Genomic DNA, 22,623 nt, shown 5'->3' on the forward strand with positions numbered 1-22,623 from the left:
GATATTCTCTTCATATGTTGTTTTCTTGGTTTCCTGTTGTTCTTTTGTTCAGGATTTTCTTTAGTTAGTTGAGCATATTTAAGATAGTGGATTTAAGTCTCTCTTTAGTAAGTTTAATGTCTGGGATTTCATAGGGATGGTGTTAGGTCCATGACTATGCCAAATGTCCACTCGGTCAGGTTCTGGCCCATGCTGAGGTCTGAGGGGAGGGGGTGGATGGGCATTTAGCTGAAAGAATGCTCAGGGGGCCGTAGGCAGGTGAATATTATTTTATTCAGCAGCAGCTCTCATCAACAGCTTTCTTATCAGCAACTTACTTACACCAGCTTTCTCATTCTGTCCATCTTTATCTCAGCTGTCTGCTCCGGCTCTGTGGCTCCTGCCACCCCCACGCCGGTAGCTGCACGGCCAGCTCTCCCTTACTTTCAGGGTCAGCAGCTTAATTCTCTCTCTGGGCACCAGGGTGAGCCATGCCGTGGCTCGTCTGCAAGATGGACAGCTCTGGTTCTCCCTCTCTCTTTCTCTGGGCACCAGCGCCATGACAAGCCATGCCTGAGAGCCCTGTGCACAGTTTCAGCAGGGCAATTATACCTTCTACCTACAGTTATACCTTCTACAGACTTTGAGCCAAGTGTGAACTTAACACAAACAGGTTATATAACAAGTGGAGGTGTGCCCCCGTGCACCAATCCCGCTGAATCATGCAGGCCTGGATGTCTGCCTCAGCCTGTTCTTTGACTAAAGCACATCCATGTACCTTATAGATGGTTTCTGTGAATTTATTTTTTTCCCTTGTGAGTGGGTCATACTTTCCTCTTTCTTTGCATGCCTTGTAATTATTTTGCTGAGAACGGGACATTTTAAATATTATAATGTGGAACTCTGGAAATAACACTCTATCCAAGGCTTTAATTTTCACATTATTGAGGGCTGCAGCCATCCACTTATTTAATGAGTTTCCAAATTGTTTTTGCAAAGACTGTATTCCTTGTCAAGTGTGCCCATTGAAGTCTCTGTTTTGTTACCTTAGCAGTTGACAAGTGACCTGAAAGAGATTTCCTTAAATACCTAGAGACAGAAAAAAAAGAAAAAGAAAAACACCCACAAAACCACAAGCCCCTGCCTCTGGTCTTCGCATTCTGGCTCTAAGCTAGGACACTCCTTCAGTGCTAAGCCAAGCTGATGGCAACCCTACCTTAGCCTTCACTTCTTGCTTGTGTGGAGTCCAAAGATCAGCCACAGGTGTAAGTCTAGGATCCTCTTAAGTCTTTTCTGATCATGCATCTGGGCCTGTGCATGTATACTATACATCAGATTCTCCAGTATATGCTATAGCCCTCCAAAGCTCTTATTCCCCCAAGAATCTTCCTCCTTATTCTCAGGCTTTTGGGTCTGTCTATTGCTTGCCTCATCCTGCATTTCTCACCCTAGGCAGCAGTGGATAGTGTATGTCTTTAAATATTTCCATCAGATCCTGTGCAGGAAGCCCTCCAACCCAAGGAGGTCAAGCTAAGGGTCAACTTCCAGGTCAGTCTCTTACAGCAGGGGTCCCCAACCCCCAGGCTATGGGCCAGTACTGGTCAGTGGCCTGTTACGAACTGGGCTGCATAGCAGGAGGTGAGTGGCCATCGAGTGAAGCTTCATCTGTATTTACAGCCATTCCACATTGCTCGCATTACCACCTGAGTTCTGCCTCCTGTCAGATCAATGGCAGCATTAGATTCTCATAGGAGCACAAACCCTATTGTGAAGTGCACATTCCAGGGATCTAGGTTGTGCATTCCTTATGAGAATCTAATGCCTGATGATCTGTCACTGCCTCCCATCACCCCCAGATGGGACTGTCTAGTTGCAGGAAAACAAGCTCAGGGCTTCCACTGATTCTACATCATGGTGAGTCATATAATTAATGTATTATATATTACAATGTAATGATAATAGAAACAACATACACAGTAAATGTAATGTGCTTGGATCATCTTGAAACCATCCCCCATCCCAGTCCATGGAAAAATTGTCCACAAAACCAGTCCCTGGTGCCAAAAAGGTTGGGAACTGCTGCCTTAGATGATGCAGAAACCAATCAAATGCATAACCAAAATGTTTTGAGAACAAGATCGTATTGCTCAGGCTGGGACCAGCAAGTTGCATCAGAACACAAGCCACCATCCATAAGATGACCACCAGGCTGGGGAGTAGGAGACGCTAGGTGGGCAAGCAAAAGCCCCCATAATTCTTTCCTATCAAAATTCAGTTGCCTCTTTATTAAGCACTCCCTGGTTGACTTAAATGTTTTATTAGACTCCAGAGTCTGAAATGTCAATTCTGTCCATTTTTCCCCACTTAATAGTTGCTTCAGTAGAAGGACCAATTCTTGGAGTTCCCTATTCTGCTAATTCCATGATGTCACTTCTGTTACAACTACTTTAGAAAACAATTTGGAAACATAATTTTCTTCAGATTTATGTAGTAAATCTGTAAACCAACAACTCTACTCTTTGTTGACATTCCAGAGCTGTGGTTCTCAAATGGGGCAATTTTGCCACTCTGTGGACATTTGGAAATGCCTGGAGATATTTTTTGATTTTCACAACTGGGGTGCGCCATTAGCATCTAGTAGGTAGAGATCATGGATGTTGTGAAACATCTTACAATACGCAGGACTACCCTCTCCCTCCAACATCCAGCGACAAAGATTTATCTGGCCCTAAACGCTAAAAGTGCTAACTAATATTGAGAAACCGTCATCTAGAGAAATGTGCCCATGTACACTAGGAGAATACTCATAGCTTCATCATTTTTAAGAGTCTTAAATGGGAAATGATTCAAATACCTATCCACAGTGGAAGGGATAAATATATTCTTGTGTGTATTCAGTGAGATACTTTATAGCTATAAAAATGTAGTATAAACATTTATAAAGAACTACAAGAAAGTACTAGGCACAGTGGCATGCACCTGTAGTCTCAGCTACTGAGAAGGCTGAAGTGAAGGATCACTTGAGGCCAGCCTGGGCAACATAGCCAGATATCCCTCTCCAAAAAAAAATAAATAAAAAAAGATAAAACAAATGCATAAGGAAATGCAAGAAAATGATTTCCATAAATTTCATGACAGTGATCACCTTCGGGGAAAAGTTGAGGGGGGAATTCAGATTAGGAGAGTAGACATGAGGATCATCTGGGTTGCTGGCTATGTTCTATTTCTTGAACTGGGTGGTGTGAAGTGTTCACTTTAACAAAATGTACATTTGTATTCTATTACTTGTATTTATATCTCATAATAAAAATAAAGGCTGCCAGTAATTACAGTATTTATTTTCTATTATACTCCCTACTGTATCAAGTCATATTCTTATTTGGATCTTCTAACTGACCACACAGACCCAGAATAGATGTTCATTCATTCAATCATCGGTATTTATTGAACATCTACTATAAGCCAGGAACTGTTCTTAAACACTAGGAATACAGAATGGAACAAGATAGACATCTTGCATTCCAGAGCGGGGAGACAGGAAGTAATTAATAAACAAAAAGGTAAAAAAGATAGTTTTGAGGGGGACTAAGTACTTTGAGAACAAGGCAGAGTTAAATGAGAGAGGCTGACTAAAGTGAGAGTGACTGGAATGAACTATTTTAGGTCAGTAAAGGCTTTTGTGAAGATCACGATTGAGGAGATAACTGACCTGTATCACATGAAGGAAGGGCCTACATGAAGTTCTGCAGGAAGAATATTCTGTATAAAGGAAGCAGATATTATTGAGGCTTTTAAGTACAAAAGTATTTGACGTGTTTGAGGAACCTCGGGAAATAAAAGTGTGGCTAGTATGGCGTGAATGAGGGAAGAGTGACAGGAGATGGAGTTGGTGCAGTGGGCAAGGCCTCCATTGTGTACCATTTTGGTAGACCACGGAAAGCGTTTGTATTTTTTTCTTTTTCTTTCTTTTTTTATTGGAAACAGAGTCTTGTTCTGTTGCCCAGGCTGGAGTGCAGCGGGCCCGATCTCTGCTCACTGCAACCTCTGCCTCCCGAGTTCAAGCGATTCTTCTGCCTCAGCCTCCCAAGTAGCTGGGACTACAGGTGCCTGCCACCACACCTGGCTAATTTTTGTGTTTTTAGTAGAGATGAGGTTTCACTATGTTGGCCAGGCTGGTCCCGAACTTCTGACCTCAGGTGATCCTCCCACCTCGGCCTCCCAAAGTGCTGGGATTACAGGTGTGAGCCACGTTGCCCAGCCTGTATTTTTTTCTAAGTGCTATGAGAAGCCACTGAAAATGCTGCTGTTGTGTAGGATGCAGGAGGGAAGACATGGGATCACAGTTCACTTGTGCTGCTATAACAAAATACCACAGGACTGTGTAATTTATAAACAATAGAAATTCATTTTTCACAGTTCTGGAGGCTGGGAAGTCTAAGATCAAGGTGCTGGCCGGTTTGGTGTCTGGTGAGGGCTACTCTGCTTCTAAGACGGTGTCTTGTCGCTGCATCCTCTGGAGGGGATTGCTGTGTCCTCACATGGCAGAAGGGATGAAAAGACAAAAAGGGGCTGAATTCATTCCCTCAAGTTCTCTTATAAGGGCATTAATCCCATTCATGAGGACAGAGCTCTCACGGCCTACTCCCCACCTTGAGGCCCTCTTTCTAAAACTGTCACATTTGATATGTTTTCACACAAAGTTTGGAGGGGACACAAACATTCAAATCGTAGCACTTGTGGAGATGAATTTGGGTGAGACAATAGTGGCTGTGAAGTGGAGATGTTGTAGAGTGGATAGATTGAGAATTTAAGGTAGAGTCAAGAATATGTGATAATGGACTGGAAGTTAAGTGTGAGAAAACAGAGGAATCAGGGACAATTCCTAGGTTTTTGTCTTAACAATCAAGGGGATAGTAGGGACTTTTGCTTTGAGAAGACTGGGGAGTAAGAAACTTGGATCAAGGGGTTTATTTGGGCCATATTACATTGTGATATCTATTAGGCACTCCGGGGGTTGGGGAGGGTGTCAGGTTAGCTGTTGAATATGATTCTTCTTCACAGATTTTTTTTTACATTTTAAAATTCTCTTTCTTTTTTTGGTAACTTTATTTTTGTTGTTGTTGTTTTTATTTTGTCAGTTTCTTTTCTGCTTCTAACACACCAAGCACATTCTTTTGTTTTTTTCTTTCTTTTTCTTTTTTTTTTTATTTTTTGTAGAGTCAGGGTCTTGCTATATTGCCCTGGCAGGTCTCAAACTCCTGGCCTCAAGCAATCCTCCTGCTTCAGCCTCCCAAAGTGCTGGGATTACAGGTGTCAACCATCGCACTGGGTCCTTCTTCATAGAGTTAATGGGCTGGATTTGAGGATGTCTAGAGTTCCCTTCAACCATATTAAAAACATTCAAGAAACTGCCAGTTGATTTAATGAAATAGATAACATGCATAGAATGCTATTCCATGAAGTGGCATGCAAAGATAATTTTTTTTTTTTTTGAGATGGAGTCTTGCTCTGTCGCCCAGGCTGGAGTGCAGTGGTGCAATCCCGGCTCACTGCAAACTCCGCCTGCCTGGTTCACACCATTCTCCTGCCTCAGTCTCCCGAGTAGCTGGGACTACAGGCATCCCCCACCATGCTTGGCTAATTTTTTGTATTTTTAGTAGAGATGGGGTTTCACTGTGTTAGCTATGATGGTCTCCATCTCCTGACCTCATGATCCGCCCGCCTCGGCCTCCCAAAGTGGTGGGATTACAGGCGTGAGCCACCGCGCCCGGCCCCAAGATAATCATTTTTAATCTAAAAAAGTAGATTATAAAACAGTTACCTATGGTTTGCCACCATTTTTAAGAATACAGTGTATGATAACATCTCGCTGGAAGCTTGAAGCAGATAGAATGGAATCTGAGCAGTGGCTACTTCAGGTGCTGGGATGAGTGTGGTTTTATCCTTTTAAATTCTTGTTATTGGTAATTTAAAATGTTTTCAATAATCATGCATTACCTGTATAACGTTTTTTTAAAATTAAACAAAAAAGTCTATGGTCTCTTTCAGCTGGGCAGTCTGCGGCTGGGTAATCTGTCAGGTGAGGGTCATCAAGGTGATCAGGCTGAGAGGATGGACCAGATACACAGTGGGAGAGGCGAAGAGGCCCCGTTCCAGGGCCGGGGGCGAGGGGTGGGCGGCCCAAAGGGCACCGCCCCTGTGGGTCACGTGCTCGCCGGCCACCAATGGCCGCCTCCGAGCCCACCTTGGGGACGGGGCGGGGCGCCTGGCTGGCGTCACCAGGACAACGGGCGTCGCCGGCGCCGTGTGACTTCCAGCTGTGGGCTCGCTCGCGGCTCTTCGGCCATGGTGAGTCTGGGACCCGCGTCTGCCCAGCCGCCCCGCCCTACCCCTACCGGGCTGGGTCCCTAAGCCGCCGCCCGCTAGGGTCGGGCGGGCGGCGCTGGGGTCGTGGAGAGGCCGGGCCGCGGCCTGCGAGGCTGCTGGGCAGGGCAGGGCTGGGCGGGCCCGGGGAGGGATAACCTGGGGGATTCAGAGCGCCCGCCTGCCGGGGGGCGACCGCGGTGCAGCGTTCCCTGCCGCTGGAGTCTGGGTGACAGCCCGGACCCCCACCCAGTGGGCCGCGGGACGACGTGACGCTGTTTGGCCCGAGAGAGCCTGGGAAGCCACCCAAGGAGGGTGTGGTTAAACAAAAAATCATACATATGAATATCGTATGTATTTATATTTACACCAAAGCAGTCTATGTGACTCCAGTTTTGTTTATATGCAATTATATATAACTAATATCAGACATATATCTTCCTTTCAAAATCATCATTCTGATAGGTTTTTTAGCACGTGGAAATTAACATTTGGATTTTAGAGATCCCTCCCCTCCTTTTTAAAAAATAGGGAGCATTAAGCTGGAGGGTTTTTTTTTTTCTGAGTGCCGCACCCTCACTAAGGGATTTAATTAATTCATAATTAGTACATTGTAAACGTCTTAAATCATTACCTTTATTAGTTAACTTCAGACGGCGTGGGCATAACACCTGTCCCCGTTTAAGCTCGTTTTAAAAACGTGACTCGGTTTCAATCGTCGGAGGTGCTGGCTTGAATAGACAAGTTCAGAGAATTGCCAACCGAAGGTATGGTTCTCCAGAGGCCTTCATGGGGTGTAAGAAAATAGAGGAGCTAGACTTCTTGCTTGGAGACACACCCTTGGTATAGAATACTTGAGGAGGTGTGGGGGTAGGTGTAGGTAATAGGAAAATAGCTAGTTTTTAGAAACAGGTTTTTGTTTTAACCATGGGTAATTAAGTGGAGATTTTCTTCTTATCTGCAGGAGTTTAGTGGAAGTGCTGATGAGCTGAGAATGCAGGGTGCTCCCCAAGTGCCAGCTGGCCTCGTGGAGAAAAAACTATCATTAGGAATCCTGGCTGGCTCAGTTTTTTTTCTTAATAACCAAGGAGAGGGGTGGTGGTAGGAGGTGGATGGTGTCTCTCATTGATTCTGGAAAAGCAACTTCCAAGTGTGTGGCATTATTGCTGGCAGGAGAAGAACATCACCCACAAATCACAGTACCATGTAATGCCTTTATTTTGTTTATGTTTCTTTTTTAAATTGCGAATTGCTTTTTAAGTGACAAATTAATGGAGCTGGCAAGAGTTTCAGAAAGCGAATTTTACAAAGATATAAGTGTTTCAAATATTGCAGTAATTTACTGTTACATGTTATATGTGAGAAAACCGTAACAATTGTAGCAAGGAGAAGGAATATCCAGGAATTAAATTTTCACAGCTCTCTGAAGTCTTATATTCCTCCTGTCATCCATTTTCTTTATTTTTACTTCTTCCACTTCTTTCATTCTGACCCACAGCCCACCTTCATTCACTATTGTGAATTTTAGAGTTTTACTTTAAAATAAAAGCATTTACTGTAGTTTTGTATTAGTGGTTGCTTTGCTGAACTTATAATGCTTTGCTTTTTGAATGTCTTTAAGCATTAAGAATTTAACTCATGGGAACTTAATTGATAAGGTGCCGAGGCTTCCATGGAAGTGGGGAATGGTTGGTACAGGAGGGAGAGGGATGAAGCGGCTGCATGTATATGTCATCCCCAAAACTGTATTCTTTTTTTTCTTTGAGACGGGGTCTCGTTCTGTCTCTAGGCTGTAGTGCAGTGGTGCGATCTCAGCTCACTTCAACCTCTGCCTCCCGGTTCAGGCGATTCTCCTGCCTCAGCCTCCTGAGTAGCTGGGACTACAGGCGTGTGCCACCACGCCCAGCTAGAGATGGGGTTTCACCATGTTGGCCAGGATGGTCTCAATCTCTTGACCTTGTGATCCTTCCACTTTGACCTCCCAAAGTGCTGGAATTACAGGCGTGAGCCACCACGCCTGGCCCCCAGAACTGTATTCTAAATCACATTACACTTCCTTAACTGCTTGAATCTAAATATAAAACTTCAGCCATTGATATAAATGACTTGGCACGTTAATTTTGAAACTATTTCTCAATGAAAATTTCTTCAATTAAGCCATTTATTTCTACGCTGTAATAATGACAGCTAACATTTATTGTGTACATATGTACATAGTTATTACTATAGAGGCAGTAGAAATTTTTCTAAGAGTCTTAAATGATCACAACAACCTTGTGATGAAGATACCTTTATCCTATTTTAGGGATGAGGAAATTGAGGCACAGATAGGTAAAGTAACTTGCCTAGGGCACCCCACTGATAAATTGAGCCACGTTTAAAACCCGGCAGTTTCTCTCAACCTGTTTATGGATTGTACTGTAATGTATAGTGTATCTTTATATGTTTCCTCATATATATGTTAGGAAATTAGTTTTCTTTCTTATTAGGACTTTAAGGTTTTTGAACACTTATAAATGACTTGTGTTTTGTTGTTTCTAGCACTGGGTTAGATATTACAGAACAGGGTAGGCACGCCTAGCCTTCTCTCCCCTCTTTCTTCTTTCCTTCTGTCACAAAGTTGAAATGAGAAGGAAATTAATAAAGACATGAATTAGATCAGCGTTCTTACTCATGGCTATACTAGCATTGAGTTTCTCCTGTCACATCAGTTCAGTTAAGGAATTGGCATCCGCTTTTTGTGTGAATCACAAAGACAAGTGTTTTACATAAAGCCTTTTGGATGTGGAGGATGTAACAGTGTTTTTTAAAAATGTATTCTCTGAGATTTTCCTAATTTTTAGATTTTAGTTTCATATTCTACAATCATTATGAAAAGACTTCAAGGCTGGGCTCAGTGGCTCACACCTGTAATCCCAGCACTTTGGGAGGCTGAAGTGGAGGATCGCTTGAGTGCTGGAGTTCAAGACCAGCCTGGGCAACATGGTGAGACCCATCTCTACTAAAAATTTGAAAAATTAGCCAGGCATGGTGGTGCACGCCTGTGGTCCCAGCTATTTGGGTGGCTGAGGTGGAAGGATCCCTTGAGTCCAGGAGATCAAGGCTGTGCTGAGTTGTGTTCACACCATTGCATTCCAGCCTGGGCAACAGAGCAAGGCCCTGTATCCAAAAAAAGAAAAAAAGGCATTTAATAATTGTTTAAATTTTAATTCATATACAACAAAATCTGTTGGGATATATATGACTTGTCAAGTTTTTGTTACTGTTTAACACTTGATCGTGTAAAGCAGATTTATTTTTTGGAAATAAATAATATTTTATCATATAATTTTCCAGTTTAATTTGTTCATTTGGACTTTCCTGTTTTGACACTTCTCTTTCTGTATTTGTGGTCAAGACTTGTCACAGGTATTGGGAAGCAGAAGATGGAGGGAAACACTGCAAAAATAGTTTTGCACATTAAAGTGATTTTTAAAAATTTTTTTATTTTATTTTATTTTTGTTATACTTTAAGTTCTAGGGTACATGTGCACAACAGGCAGGTTTGTTACATATGTATACATGTGCCATGTTGGTGTGCTGTACCTGTTAACTTGTCATTTACATTAGGTATATCTCCTAATGCTATCCCTCCCCGCTCTCTTCACCCCATGACAGGCCCCGGTGTGTGATGTTCCCCACCCTGTGTCCAAGTGTTCTCATTGTTCAGTTCCCACCTATGAGTGAGAACATGCAGTGTTTGGTTTTCTCTCCCTGCAATGGTTTGCTCAGAGTGATGGTTTCCAGCTTCATCCATGTCTCTACAAATGACATGAACTCATTCTTTTTTATGGCTGCATAGTATTCCATGGTGTATATGTGCCACATTTTCTTAATCCAGTCTATCATTGATGGACATTTGGGTTGGTTCCAAGTCTTTGCTATTGTGAATAGTGCTGTAATAAACATACGTGTGCATGTGTCTTTATAGCAGCATGATTTATAATCCTTTGGGTATATACCCAGTAATGGAATGGCTGGGTCAAATGGTATTTCTAGTTCTAGATCCTTGAGGAATCGCCACACTGTCTTCCACAATGGTTGAACTAGTTTACAGTCCCACCAACAGTATAAAAGTGTTCCTATTCCTCCACATCCTCTCCAGCATCTGTTATTTCCTGACTTTTTAATGATTACCATTCTAACTAGTGTGAGATGGTTTCTCATTGTGGTTTTGATTTGCATGTCTCTGATGGCCAGTGACGATGAGCATTTTTTCATGTATCTCTTGGCTGCATGAATGTCTTCTTTTGAGAAGCGTCTGTTCATATCCTTTGCCCACTTTTTTTTTTTTTTTTTTTTGAGATGGAGTCTGGCTCTGTCGCCCAGGCTGGAGCGCAGTGGCCAGATCTCAGCTCACTGCAAACTCCGCCTCCCAGGTTCACGCCATTCTCCTGCCTCAGCCTCCCGAGTAGCTGGGATTACAGACGCCCGCCACCTCGCCCGGCTAGTTTTTTGTATTTTTTAGTAGAGACGGGGTTTCACCATGTTAGCCAGCATGGTCTCGATCTCCTGACCTCGTGATCCACCCGTCTCGGCCTCCCAAAGTGCTGGATCACAGGCTTGAGCCACCGCGCCCGGCCCCTTTGCCCACTTTTTGATGGGATTATTTGATTTTTGTCTTGTAAATTTGTTTAAGTTCTTTGTAGGTTCTGGATATTAGCCCTTTGTCAGATGGGTAGATTGTAAAAATTTTCTCCCATTCTTTAGGTTGTCTCCTCACTGTGATGGTAGTTTCTTTTGCTGTGCAGAAGCTCTTTAGTTTAATTAGATCCCGTTTGTCAAATTTGGCTTTTGTTGCCATTGATTTTGGTGTTTTAGTCATGAAGTCCTTGCCCATGCCTATGTCCTGGAATGGTATTGCCTAGGTTTTCTTCTAGGGTTTTTATGGCTTTAGGTCTAACATTGAAGTCTTTAATCCATCTTGAATTAATTTTTGTATAAGGTGTAAGGAAGGGATCCAGTTTCAGCTTTCTACATATGGCTAGCCAGTTTTCCCAGCACCATTTATTAAATAGAGAATCCTTTCCCCATTTCTTGTTTTTGTCAGGTTTGTCAAAGATCAGATTGTTTTGGTTGGTTACTGTAGCCTTGTAGTATAGTTTGAAGTCAGGTAGTGTGATGCCTCCAGCTTTGTTCTTTTTGCTTAGGATTGTCTTGGCAGTGTGGGCTCTTTTTTGGTTGCCTATGGACTTTTTTTTTTTTTTTTTTTGAGACGGAGTCTCGCTCTGTCGCCCGGGCTGGAGTGCAGTGGCCAGATCTCAGCTCACTGCAACCTCCGCCTCCCGGGTTTACGCCATTCTCCTGCCTCAGCCTCCGGAGCAGCTGGGACTACAGGCGCCCGCCACCTTGCCCGGCTAGTTTTTTGTATTTTTTTTTTCAGTAGAGACGGGGTTTCACAGTGTTAGCCAGGATGGTCTCGATCTCATGACCTCGTGATCCGCCCGTCTCGGCCTCCCAAAGTGCTGGGATTACAGGCTTGAGCCACCGCGCCCGGCCTGCCTATGGACTTTAAAGTAGCTTTTTCCAGTTCTGTGAAGAAAGTCATTGGTAGCTTGATGGGGATGGCATTGAATCTATAAATTACCTTGGGCAGTATGGCCATTTTCACAACATTGATTCTTCCTGTCCGTGAACATGGAATGTTCTTCCATTTGTTTGTGTCCTCTTTTATTTTGTTGAGCAGTTGTTTGTAGTTCTCCTTGAAGAGGTCCTTCATGTCCCTTGTAAGTTGGATTCCTAGGTATTTTATTCTCTTTGAAGCAATTGTGAATGGGAGTTCACTCATGATTTGGTTCTCTGTTTGTCTGTTGTTGGTGTGTAGGAATGCTTGTGATTTTTGCACATTGATTTTGTATCCTGAGACTTTGCTGAAGTTGCTTATCAGCTTAAGGAGATCTTGGGCTGAGACAATGGGGTTTTCTAAATATACAATCATGTCATCTGCAACCAGGGACAATTTGACTGCCTCTTTTACTAATTGAATACCCTTTATTTCTTTCTCCTGCCTGATTGCCTGGCCAGAACTTCCAATAGTATGTTGTATAGAGTGATGAGAGAGGGCATCCCTGTCTTGTGCCAGTTTTCAAAGGGAATGCTTCCAGCTTTTGCCTATTCAGTATGATATTGGCTGTGGGTTTGTCAAAAGTCGCTCTTGTTATTTTGAGATACATCCCATCAATACCTAGTTTATTGAGAGTTTTTAGCAAGAAGGGCTGTTGAATTTTGTTGAAGGCCTTTTCCTGAATCTTTTGAGAGAATCATGTGGTTTTTGTCATTGGTTCTGTTTATACGATGGATTACATTTATTGATTTGCATATGCTGAACCAGCCTTGCATCCCAGGGATGAAGCCAACTTGATCGTGGTGGATAAGCTTTTTGCTGTGCTGCTGGATTCGGTTTGCCAGTATTTTATTGAGAATTTTTGCATCAATGTTCATCAGGGATATTGGTTTAAATTCTCTTTTTTTGTAGTGTCTCTGCCAAGCTTTGATATCAGGATGATGCTGGCCTCAAAATGAGTTAGGGAGGATTCCCTCTTGTTCTATTGATTAGAATAGTTTCAGGAGTGGTACCAGCTCATCTTTGTGCTTCTGGTAGAATTCGGCTGTGAATCTGTCTGGTCCAGGACTTTTTTTGGTTGGTAGGCTGTTAATTATTGCCTCAATTTCAGAGCCCATTATTGGTCTATTCAGGGATTCAACTTCTTCCTGGTTTAGTCTTGGGAGGGTGTATGTGTCCAGGAATTTATCAATTTCTTCTAGATTTTCTAGTTTATTTGCATAGAGGTGTTTATAATATTCTCTGATGGTACTTTGTATTTCTGTGGGATCAGTGGTGATATCCCCTTTATCATTTTTTATTGTGTCTATTTGATTCTTCTCTCTTCTTTATTAGTCTTGCTAGTGGTCTATCAATTTTGTTGATCTTTTCAAAAAACCTCCTGGATTCATTGATTTTTTGAAGGGTTTTTTGTGTCTCTTTCTCCTTTAGTTCTGCTCTGATCTTAGTTATTTCTTGCCTTCTGCTAGCTTTTGAATGTGTTTGCTCTTGCTTCTCTAGTTCCTTTAATTGTGATGTTAGGGTGTCAATTTTAGATCTTTTGTACTTTCTCTTGTGGGCATTTAGTGCTATAAATTTCCCTCTACACACTGCTTTAAATGTGTCCCAGAGATTCTGGTATGTTGTGTCTTTGTTCTCGTTGGTTTCAAGGAACATCTTTATTTCTGCCTTCATTTCATTATGTACCCAGTAGTCATTCAGGAGCAGGTTGTTCAGTTTCCATGTAGTTGAGCAGTTTTGAGTGAGTTTCTTAATCCTGAGTTCTAGTTTGATTGCCCTGTGGGCTGAGAGACAGTTTGTTATAATTTCTCTTCTTTTACATTTGCTTATTGTGGGATCTGGCCAGCAGCCCACAATGAAACGGGTCTCTCTGTCTTTGTTCCCAGGTGGATCGGCAGGTCGAGAAATCATACACACACACAAGATAGTGAAAGCTGGGTCCAGGGGGGTCACCGCCTTCTGGTCCTATGGTGCCAACAATGCACTGGACATACCAGCATTTATTATTAAGTTTATTGAGGGCAGGGGTAGGTTAGTGAGGGATTTAGGATCTTTTGATTATGAGGTGAGATGGTCACATGGTGATGAAGTAATTCTTTAACATAACATCTGTATGCAGAAGTGCAGTATACAGAGATAAGAACTTATAATATATTGTGTGCATCAGTAATTTCTAACAGAGCATTAAAACAGAAACACAGTCATTCCATAACCTATGATTAACAAGATATTAATCAGCAGTAACCGTTGCAGCAAAAGCTGGTAACAAACAATCCATAGTAACAGGACGTGAAGCTAGACAACTGGTTAGACCAGAAATTCTCAGAAAGGAGTATGCCTTAACCCTAAAGAGGCCTAGAAGAGCCGTGGCAAGATGAGGGTGTTTATAGCCCTAGCTTATCCACATGGACAGGTGTCCCCCATCATGCATCCATTTATAGGCTCTCCATGAGGGCTGCATTCCATTCCCAGAGCTATGAACATCTGCTTTTCTGGGATAGGAATCTTGGTGATGTGAAACCTACCTGACTGCACGTCCATTCATAGGCTCTCTGCAGGAGGAAGCACATCACACACTGTTGGCTCATTCTAGCAGTCTAACCTGGCATTGTCTTTACACAATCCTGCATGCAATTTTGTATTTACAATAATCAGGAGCATTTCATCTTTTATGCCATAGCAATAGTTTCAGGGGGTCTCCCTACATTTGCTGAGGAGTACTTCCAACTGTGTGGTCAATTTTGGAATAAGTGCAATGTGCTGCTGAGAAGAATGTATATTCTGTTGATTTGGGGTGGAGAGTTCTGTAGATGTCTATTAGGTCCACTTGGTGCAGAGCTGAGTTCAATTCCTGGATATCCTTGTTAACATTCTGTCTTATTGATCTGTTTCATGTTTACAGTGGGGTGTTAAAGTCTCTTTGTAGGTCTCTAAGGGCTTGCTTTATGAATCTGGGTGCTCCTGTATTGGGTGCATATATATTTACGATAGTTAGCTCTTCTTGTTGAATTGATCCCTTTACCATTATGTAATGACCTTCTTTGTCTCTTTTGATCTTTGTTGCTTTAAAGTCTGTTTTATCAGAGATAGGATTGCAACACCTGCTTTTTTTGTTTTCCATTTGCTTGGTAGATCTTCCTCCATCCCTTTATTTTGAGCCTATGTGTGTCTCTTCATGTGAGATGGGTCTCCTGAATACAGCACACTGATGGGTCTTGACTCTATCCAATTTGCCAGTCTGTGTCTTTTAATCGGAGCATTTAGCCCATTTACATTTAAGGTTAATATTGTTATGTGTGAATTTGACGTGTCATTATGATGATAGCTGGTTATTTTGCTCGTTAGTTGATGTAGTTTCTTCCTAGGATCAATGGTCTTTACAATTTGGCATGTTTTTGCAGTGGCTGGTACCGGTTTTTCCTTTCCATGTTTAGTGCTTCCTTCAGGAGCTCTTCTAAGGCAGGGCTGGTGGTGACAAAATCTCTCAGCATTTGCTCATCTGTAAAGGATTTTGTTTCTCCTTCACTTATGAAACTTAGTTTGGCAGTATATGAAATTCTGGGTTGAAAATTCTTTTCTTTAAGAATGTTGAATATTGGCCCCCACTATCTTCTGGCTTGTAGAGTTTCTGCAGAGAGATCCACTGTTAGTCTAATGGGCTTCCCTTTGTGGGTAACCTGACCTTTCTCTCTGGCATTTTTTCCTTCATTTCAACTTTGGTGAATCTGACAATTATGTGTCTTGGAGTTGCTCTTCTTGAGGAGTATCTTTTTGGCGTTCTCTGTATTTCCTGAATTTGAATGTTGGCCTGCCTTGCTAGGTTGGGGAAGTTCTCCTGGATAATATCCTGAAGAGTGTTTTCGAACTTGGTTCCATTCTCCCTGTTGCTTTCAGGTGCACCAATCAGACGTAGATTTGGTCTTTTCACATAGTCCCATATTTCTTGGAGGCTTTGTTCATTTCCTTTTACTCTTTTTTCTCTAAACTTCTCGCTTCATTTCATTCATTTCATCTTCCATCACTGATACCCTTTCTTCCACTTGATCAAATCAGCTACTGAAGCTTGTGCATTTGTCATGTAGTTCTTGTGCCATGGTTTTCAGATCCATCAGGTCAATTAAGGTCTTTTCTACACTGTTTAGTTAACCATTTGTCTAATCTTTTTTCAAGGTTTTTAGCTTCTTTGCGATGGGCTCGAACATCCTCCTTTAGCTCAGAGAAGTTTTTTATTACCGATCGTCTGAAGACTTCTTGCCTTAAAGTCATTCTCCATCTAGCTTTGTTCCGTTGTTGGCAAGGAGCTGAGTTCCTTTGGAGGAGAAGAGGCACTCTGATTTTTAGAATTTTCAGCTTTTCTGCTCTGGTTTCTCCCCATCTTTGTGGTTTTATCTACCTTTGGTCTTTGATGATGGTGATGTACAGATGGGGTTTTGGTGTGGTTGTCCTTTCTGTTTGTTAGTTTTCCTTCTAACAGTCAGGACCCTCACTCAGCTGCAGGTCTGTTGGAGTTTGCTGGGGGTCTACTCCAGACCCTGTTTGCCTGGGTATCACCAGCGGAGGCTGCAGAATAGCAAATATTGCTGAATGGCAAATGTTGCTACCCGATCGTTCCTCTGGAAGCTTCGTCTCAGAGGGGCACTTGGCTGTATGAGGTGTCAGTCAGCCCCTACTGGGAGGTGTCTCCCAGTTAGGCTACTCGGGGGTCAGGGACCCACTTGAGGAGGCAGTCTGTTCATTCTCAGATGTCAAACTCTGTGCTGGGAGAACCACTGCTGTCTTCAAAGCTGTCAGACAGGGACATTTAAGTCTGCAGAAGTTTCTGCTGCCTTTTGTTCAGCTATGCCCTGCCCCCAGAGGTGGAGTCTACAGAGGCAGGCTGGCCTCCTTGATCTGCAGTGCGTTCCACCCAGTTTGAGCTTCTGGGCTGCTTTGTTTACCTACTCAAGCCTCAGCAATGGCAGACGCCCCTCCGCCAGCTTCACTGCTGCCTTGCAGTTTGATCTCAGACTGCTGTGCTGGCAGTGAGCGAGGCTCCGTGGGCGTGGGACCCTCCAAGCCAGGCGTGGGATATAATATTCGGGTGTGCTATTTGCTAAGACTGTTGGAAAAGCTCAGTATTAGCATGGGAGTGTCCTGATTTTCCAGGTACCGTCTGTCATGGCTCCCCTTGGCTAGAAAAGGGAATTCTCCAACCCCTTGTGCTTCCTGGGTGAGGTGATGCCCCACCCTGCTTGGTGGGCTGCACCCACTGTCCGACAAGCCCCAGTGAGATGAACCCAGTACCTCAGATGGAAATGCAGAAATCACCTGTCTTCTGCATCACTCACGCTGGGAGCTGTAGACTGGAGCTGTTCCTATTCCGCCCTCTTGGAACCTCCCACCCTAAAGTGATTTTTTTTAAACTCAAGGTTTACAGACAGTTTTGGTCTTTTTGTCATTATATGACATAGGTAAGAGAATTTATATGATGAGATCTATGTTAATAGATCAAGAAAAGTAGAGATTTCCTTATTAATTTTTCTTCTCTTGACAATATTGATCTCTCTTTTGTCTCCACTATGTGGGGCAGGGAGTAATTTTTAGTAATTGTAATAATGGCTTTCTTTTATAGAGCCCATTCTCTGTATCCAGTTCTGGGCTGATCACATTTATCTTACTCAATTCTTCCAATGTCCCTAAGAAATTGACATTTGTTATTTTATTTTATTTATTTATTTTTTATTTGGGGACAAGGCCTCGCTCTGTCACCCAGGCTGGAGTGCAGTGGCTCGGCTCACTGCAGCTTTGAACTCTTGGGTTCAAGCAATCCTCCCACCTCATCCTGCTAAGGTGCTGGGATTATAGGTGTAAGCCACTGCACCCAGCCTGAGTTTGACATTATTCCCATTTAATAGGGCTAAACTGAGTAGGCAGTTTGCCCAAGGTCATATAGTTAGTGAGTGGCAGAGCCAGGATTTGAACTCAACCAGTCTGTTTCCAAAGCCTGGGCTCTTAACCATTACATTATGGCTTCTTGCCAACCTAAAGATTGTGCCCAGTGCCTGGCACAAATGTACTAATTACACCAAGATTAAGAGTCTTAATGTCTTAGCTAAGTCAGCAGGCTCTTTTAAATTTTATGGCAAACTGTTGTCATGTTGTCTAATGACATCCTGAAGGATTTAGGGTTTTTTTTTTTCTCTCCCCCCCGCCCACCCCAGTTCAGACAACCAAAGCTCAGATATGGACAGCTGTGGGTTGGCTACACTTTTACTGCTGTTTTTCCTACTTCACTTTGAATCTCACTGCTACCCTGTGTAGTGTCTATATCAGCTACTGCCTCTTCTAGCACTAGGGTGGCCATGAGAGAGACAGGGATGGAGGAGGGAAGTCTAAGGAAACAGAACAGGGCATTTATTTGGAAGTTTTTAATGGAGTTGGAATCAAAGTTCAAACCCAGATTTCCCAGTTCTCAGTGCTGCCTCCACAACTGTGTCCTTCCGTTGATTTCTTTGTTCTTTGAGTTTCTGTCCAATACATATTTATTGTGTGCTACTATGTGCTAGTGACTGTTCTAGTCAGTGGATATCCAGCAGTGCATGAACAGAGGATGGCTCTCCTCTCATGGAACTTATATTCTAGTGGCAGTGAGACAGATAAGAAATAGATAAGGTGGTGAAAAGTACTTCCGAGAAAAATAAAGCTGGGTAGGACAGAAAGAATTCTAGGGCAGGGTTGGAAAGTGAATGAGAGAAGGGAGGTGTTGCTTTTAATGTGGAATAGAAGGGAAGGGCTCTCTGATAAGGTGACATTTGAGCAGAGGATATGCCATGGGAATGCCTGAAGAAAGACTGTGTCACTAGTCAAAGGTGCTGAGGCAAGAACATGCCTATTGTGTTGGATGACAGAAAGAAAACCAGTGGGGCTGGAGTGCAGTAAGAGAGGGGAGCGTGGTAGGAAGTAAGATCAAAGTAGTTAAGGGAGTCAAATCACATAGGACTTTTAACCTGTGTAAAGGATTTTCACTTTTCCTTTGATGGAAGGGGAAGGGATTGGTGGGGTTTAAGTAGAGGAGTGGCATGTATGACATATTTTATAAGAGAGTCATTCTGGAGTAAAATTAGGAGAGAAGGGACAAAGGGTGACTATGGCATTATCGTTGCAGTCATCTGTAGGATTAGCTGATGGATTGGTTATGGAATATAAATAATTTTGATGATTTGAGCCTGAGCAAGAGGAAGAAGGACCTGCCATTTGCTGAGATGAAGACCATGGAAGGAGCAAATTTGGGGTAGGGATGAAGAAAGCAGAAATTTGACTTCAGTGACTCTTGGAGTGTTAGAGTTGGAAGAGACTTTGAGTTTATCTAGTACAATTGTTTCCTTTTACCAGCTAGAAATACTAAATACTGAGAGGTTAAATGACTTTCCCAGAGTCAAACAGCCTATACTACTTGTGCAGCATAAAGAGCCCTGGAGTTGCAGTCATGTTCAAATTGTAGCTTTTCTGTTTCTTAGCTCTGAACCTTGGTCAAGTCATTTATTTTCTCCAAGTCTGTTTTTCTTCTGTCAAAAAAGATAATAAAGACTTCCATTTCTTGTTATAATGTTGAAAGTTGCAACAGTTGACATTATTGCTCCCACTCTGGTAGTGAGAAAAGTCAGAGAAGGTACAAAATCATAATTAAAAAAAAAACCTATCCAGAGTTGACACAAAAAAATCTAAAGAAACAAAAATCTGGAAAGTAGTGAGCCCTTCTTCTCAAGAGAAAAAAAAAGAGAGAGAGATACATAGATACTTTTCATCTATGGTGGGACAGCAAGAGGAAGAATTTGCCATATAAAGAGAAGTCAGCTGTTACCGACTGCATGTAGGCTGGAGTGACAATCTGGAATCCTGAGGAGTTCCAGCTACAGTGCAGGACTACACCTACCTGCCAACTTTTCCCCCATGGGCCTTCAATTAGTACATTGGAATAGGAGTTCGGATGCAGGGGCAAGGGAAAGAGAGCTAAGAAGGATCCTGCTGAGGTGGGTGGATTTTGCTGAAGGCTGGGGGCAGGACAGGAGAGTTAATAGAAATCCCTGTAGTGCACCAGGGGCTTTGTGAAGTCTAAGGCTGAGCCTGCAACAGCCTGGGGGCATGGCAAGACAGCTAGGAAATCTCTTTATGACTGTCTAGGCTTTTACTGAGGACAAGTCAGCCTTTGAGAAGGCATAGTCAGGGTAACAGAGCAAAAAGAGATCTCCTCAAGGCACAGAAAACAGAAGGTGCTGCTGGAGACCAAGGACAACACCCTAGCTGAAAGCTGGAATGTGAGGGGAGGGCAGAGAGGAGGGAAGATTCCGAACCTCACAGTTCGGAAAGCTAGCATAGGTTATGAAGCTCAGAGACGTATGAAGCTTCGACAGTGCTCAGATTTTAGCTTCTCCTGAAGGTAAAGTTCTGATTTCACCCTGAAATTATTATAAGCCAATCATGAACTAACACTACAATTTCAAACCCAGCTCAACTATAGATTAAAAGGATTGAGCTCTCACTCCCAGTTTCCCAGCAACTTAATTGAAGAAGGAACTTCCCTTTATGGAGATAAATTAATATTCTTTTATACACAGTATCTGGCATGAAATAAATTATGAGATATAGAAAGAAACAAGAAAATGTGATCCATGGTCATGGGAAGAAAGAGGCAACAGAAACAGTCTCAGTGATGGCCCAGACGTTGAACAACATGGATAGAGAAAATTTCAGCAGAAAGATGTAAACTATTTCTCCAAGTGGAAATCCTAGAAATGAAAAATATATTAGAAATGAAGAATTCATTTGATAGGCTTAATAGCAGACTGCACACAGCAGAAGAAAGCACCAGTAAACTTAGGGACAGATCAATAAAAATCAGTATTCAAGATCTGTGGGACAATACAAAATTGTCTAGCATACATGCAACTAAAGTTCAAGAAGGAGAGGAGGAAGAGCAGGGACAGAAGTCTAAATTGAGGTATATCAGAGTCGACTTTCTGAAAATCAAAAATTTTTATAAAGGAAATTTAAAAGGAGGTAGAAAAGAAAAAATTACATAAAGGTGAACAGTAATATGAATAATTGACACCTTGTCAGAAACAATGGAGGTCAGAGGAAAATGAAATTTTTTTTTTTGAGACAGGGTCTCACTCTGTTGCTCAGACTGGAGTGCAGTGGTGTGAACATAGCTCACTATAGCCTTAATGTCCTGGGCTCAAGAAATTCTCCCACCTTAGCCTCCTGAATAGCTGGGACTACAGGTGCATGCCACCATGCCCAACTACTTTTTAAGTTTTCTATAGAGACAGTGTCTTAATGTGTTACCCAGGCTGGTCTTAAACTCCTGAGCTAAGTGATCCTCCTGCCTCACCTCCCAAAGTATTGGAATTACAGGTGTGATCTACTGTGCCTGGCCTGGACTAACTTTTTTAAAGTGCTGTATTTTATTTTTGAAGCAAATCTGCTAACCTGGAATTAAATATTCAAAAGTGGAGGAGAAATATAGATATTTTTGAAGGAAGCAAAAACAATTTGTCTACATCAGACCTATATTACAAGCAGTGTTAAAAGAAGTTCTTTAAATTGAAGGGAAGTTACAATAAAGGAAGTTCAGATCTGAAGGAATGCATTACACCAGGAAGGGTAAATATATGGATTAATATAAGGGACCTTTTAAAATATCTGTCTTTAATACATACATTTATTTAAAAAATATGGACTATTTAAGGCAGAAATAACAACATACTATTTGGTATATAGTAGTAGTAGAAGTAAGCTATCCAACAGTAAGTGCACAACGAGCCGGGGAAGTCAAATGAAGTTAGACTTTGATAAGTTAAAGATGCACTCTGCAATCACTAAAGCAAACATTGAAAAAAACACAGAGAGGTATAGCTATAAGATCAGTGAAGGAAGCAATAAATATCACATTACGAAAAAGTCAGGAAAGCAGAACAGAGGAACAAAGAAGAGAGGCAAATGGAAAATAAATATAAAGATGGCAGACTTAAAAATCATATCAATAATTGCATTAAATGTAAAGACCATCATCTCCAATTAAAAGGTAGCAATTGTCAGGCTGGATAAAATAGCATGGTCCAACTATGTGCTGTCTTTATGAATCACTGTAAATATAAAACACAGATTGAAAAAGGGTGAAAAAGATGTACCATGCAAAAAGCATAAGAAAGTTGATGTTGCTATATTAACAAAGTAGACTTTAAAACAAGGATCATTTCTAGAAAAGAGGATCATTTATCATAATGAATCAATTTATTAAAAATACATAACAGGCCGAGTACAGTGGCTCATGCTTGTAATCTCAGCACTTTAGAAGGCTGAGGGAGGTGGATCACTTGAGCTCAGGAGATCAAGACCAGCCTGGCATACATGGTGAAACCCCATCTCTACTAAAAATACAAAAATTAACTGGACATGGTGATGCACACCTGTAATCCCAGCTTCTTGGGAGGCTCAGGTGGGAGGATCATTGAGCCTGGGAGGCAGAGGTTGCAGTGAGCCAAGATCATGCCACTGCACTCCAGCCTGGGTGACAGAGCAAGCCTCTGTCTCAAAAAAACAAACAAAACAAAACAAAAGTTGTATGTACCTCACAACAAAGCTTCAAAATATGTGAAACAAAAATTGATGAAACCAAAGAGAAAAAGAGGCAAAACCAC

At 42.2% G+C, this 22,623-nt stretch overlaps 1 protein-coding gene across 2 annotated transcripts in view; it reads left to right on the forward strand.

Annotated features, from left to right (window-relative positions):
* Positions 1–6,253: 6,253 nt before the first annotated feature.
* FBXL2 (F-box and leucine rich repeat protein 2) overlaps positions 6,254–22,623 on the forward strand; it is a 129,409-nt gene continuing 113,039 nt past the window's right edge. The window contains exon 1 of one of the 2 annotated variants that reach the window (XR_003309690.2): positions 6,254–6,327. Coding sequence is in view for 1 of the 2 variants with exons in the window: in XM_026455677.2 (XP_026311462.1) it covers positions 6,325–6,327 (3 nt within the window). In the remaining variant the exon portion in view is untranslated. The remainder of the gene's footprint in view (positions 6,328–22,623) is intronic. The other variant, XM_026455677.2, reaches the window with a different exon arrangement.

The sequence above is a fragment of the Piliocolobus tephrosceles genome, chromosome 2, assembly GCF_002776525.5.
Source record: "Piliocolobus tephrosceles isolate RC106 chromosome 2, ASM277652v3, whole genome shotgun sequence".
NCBI lineage: Eukaryota > Metazoa > Chordata > Mammalia > Primates > Cercopithecidae > Piliocolobus > Piliocolobus tephrosceles.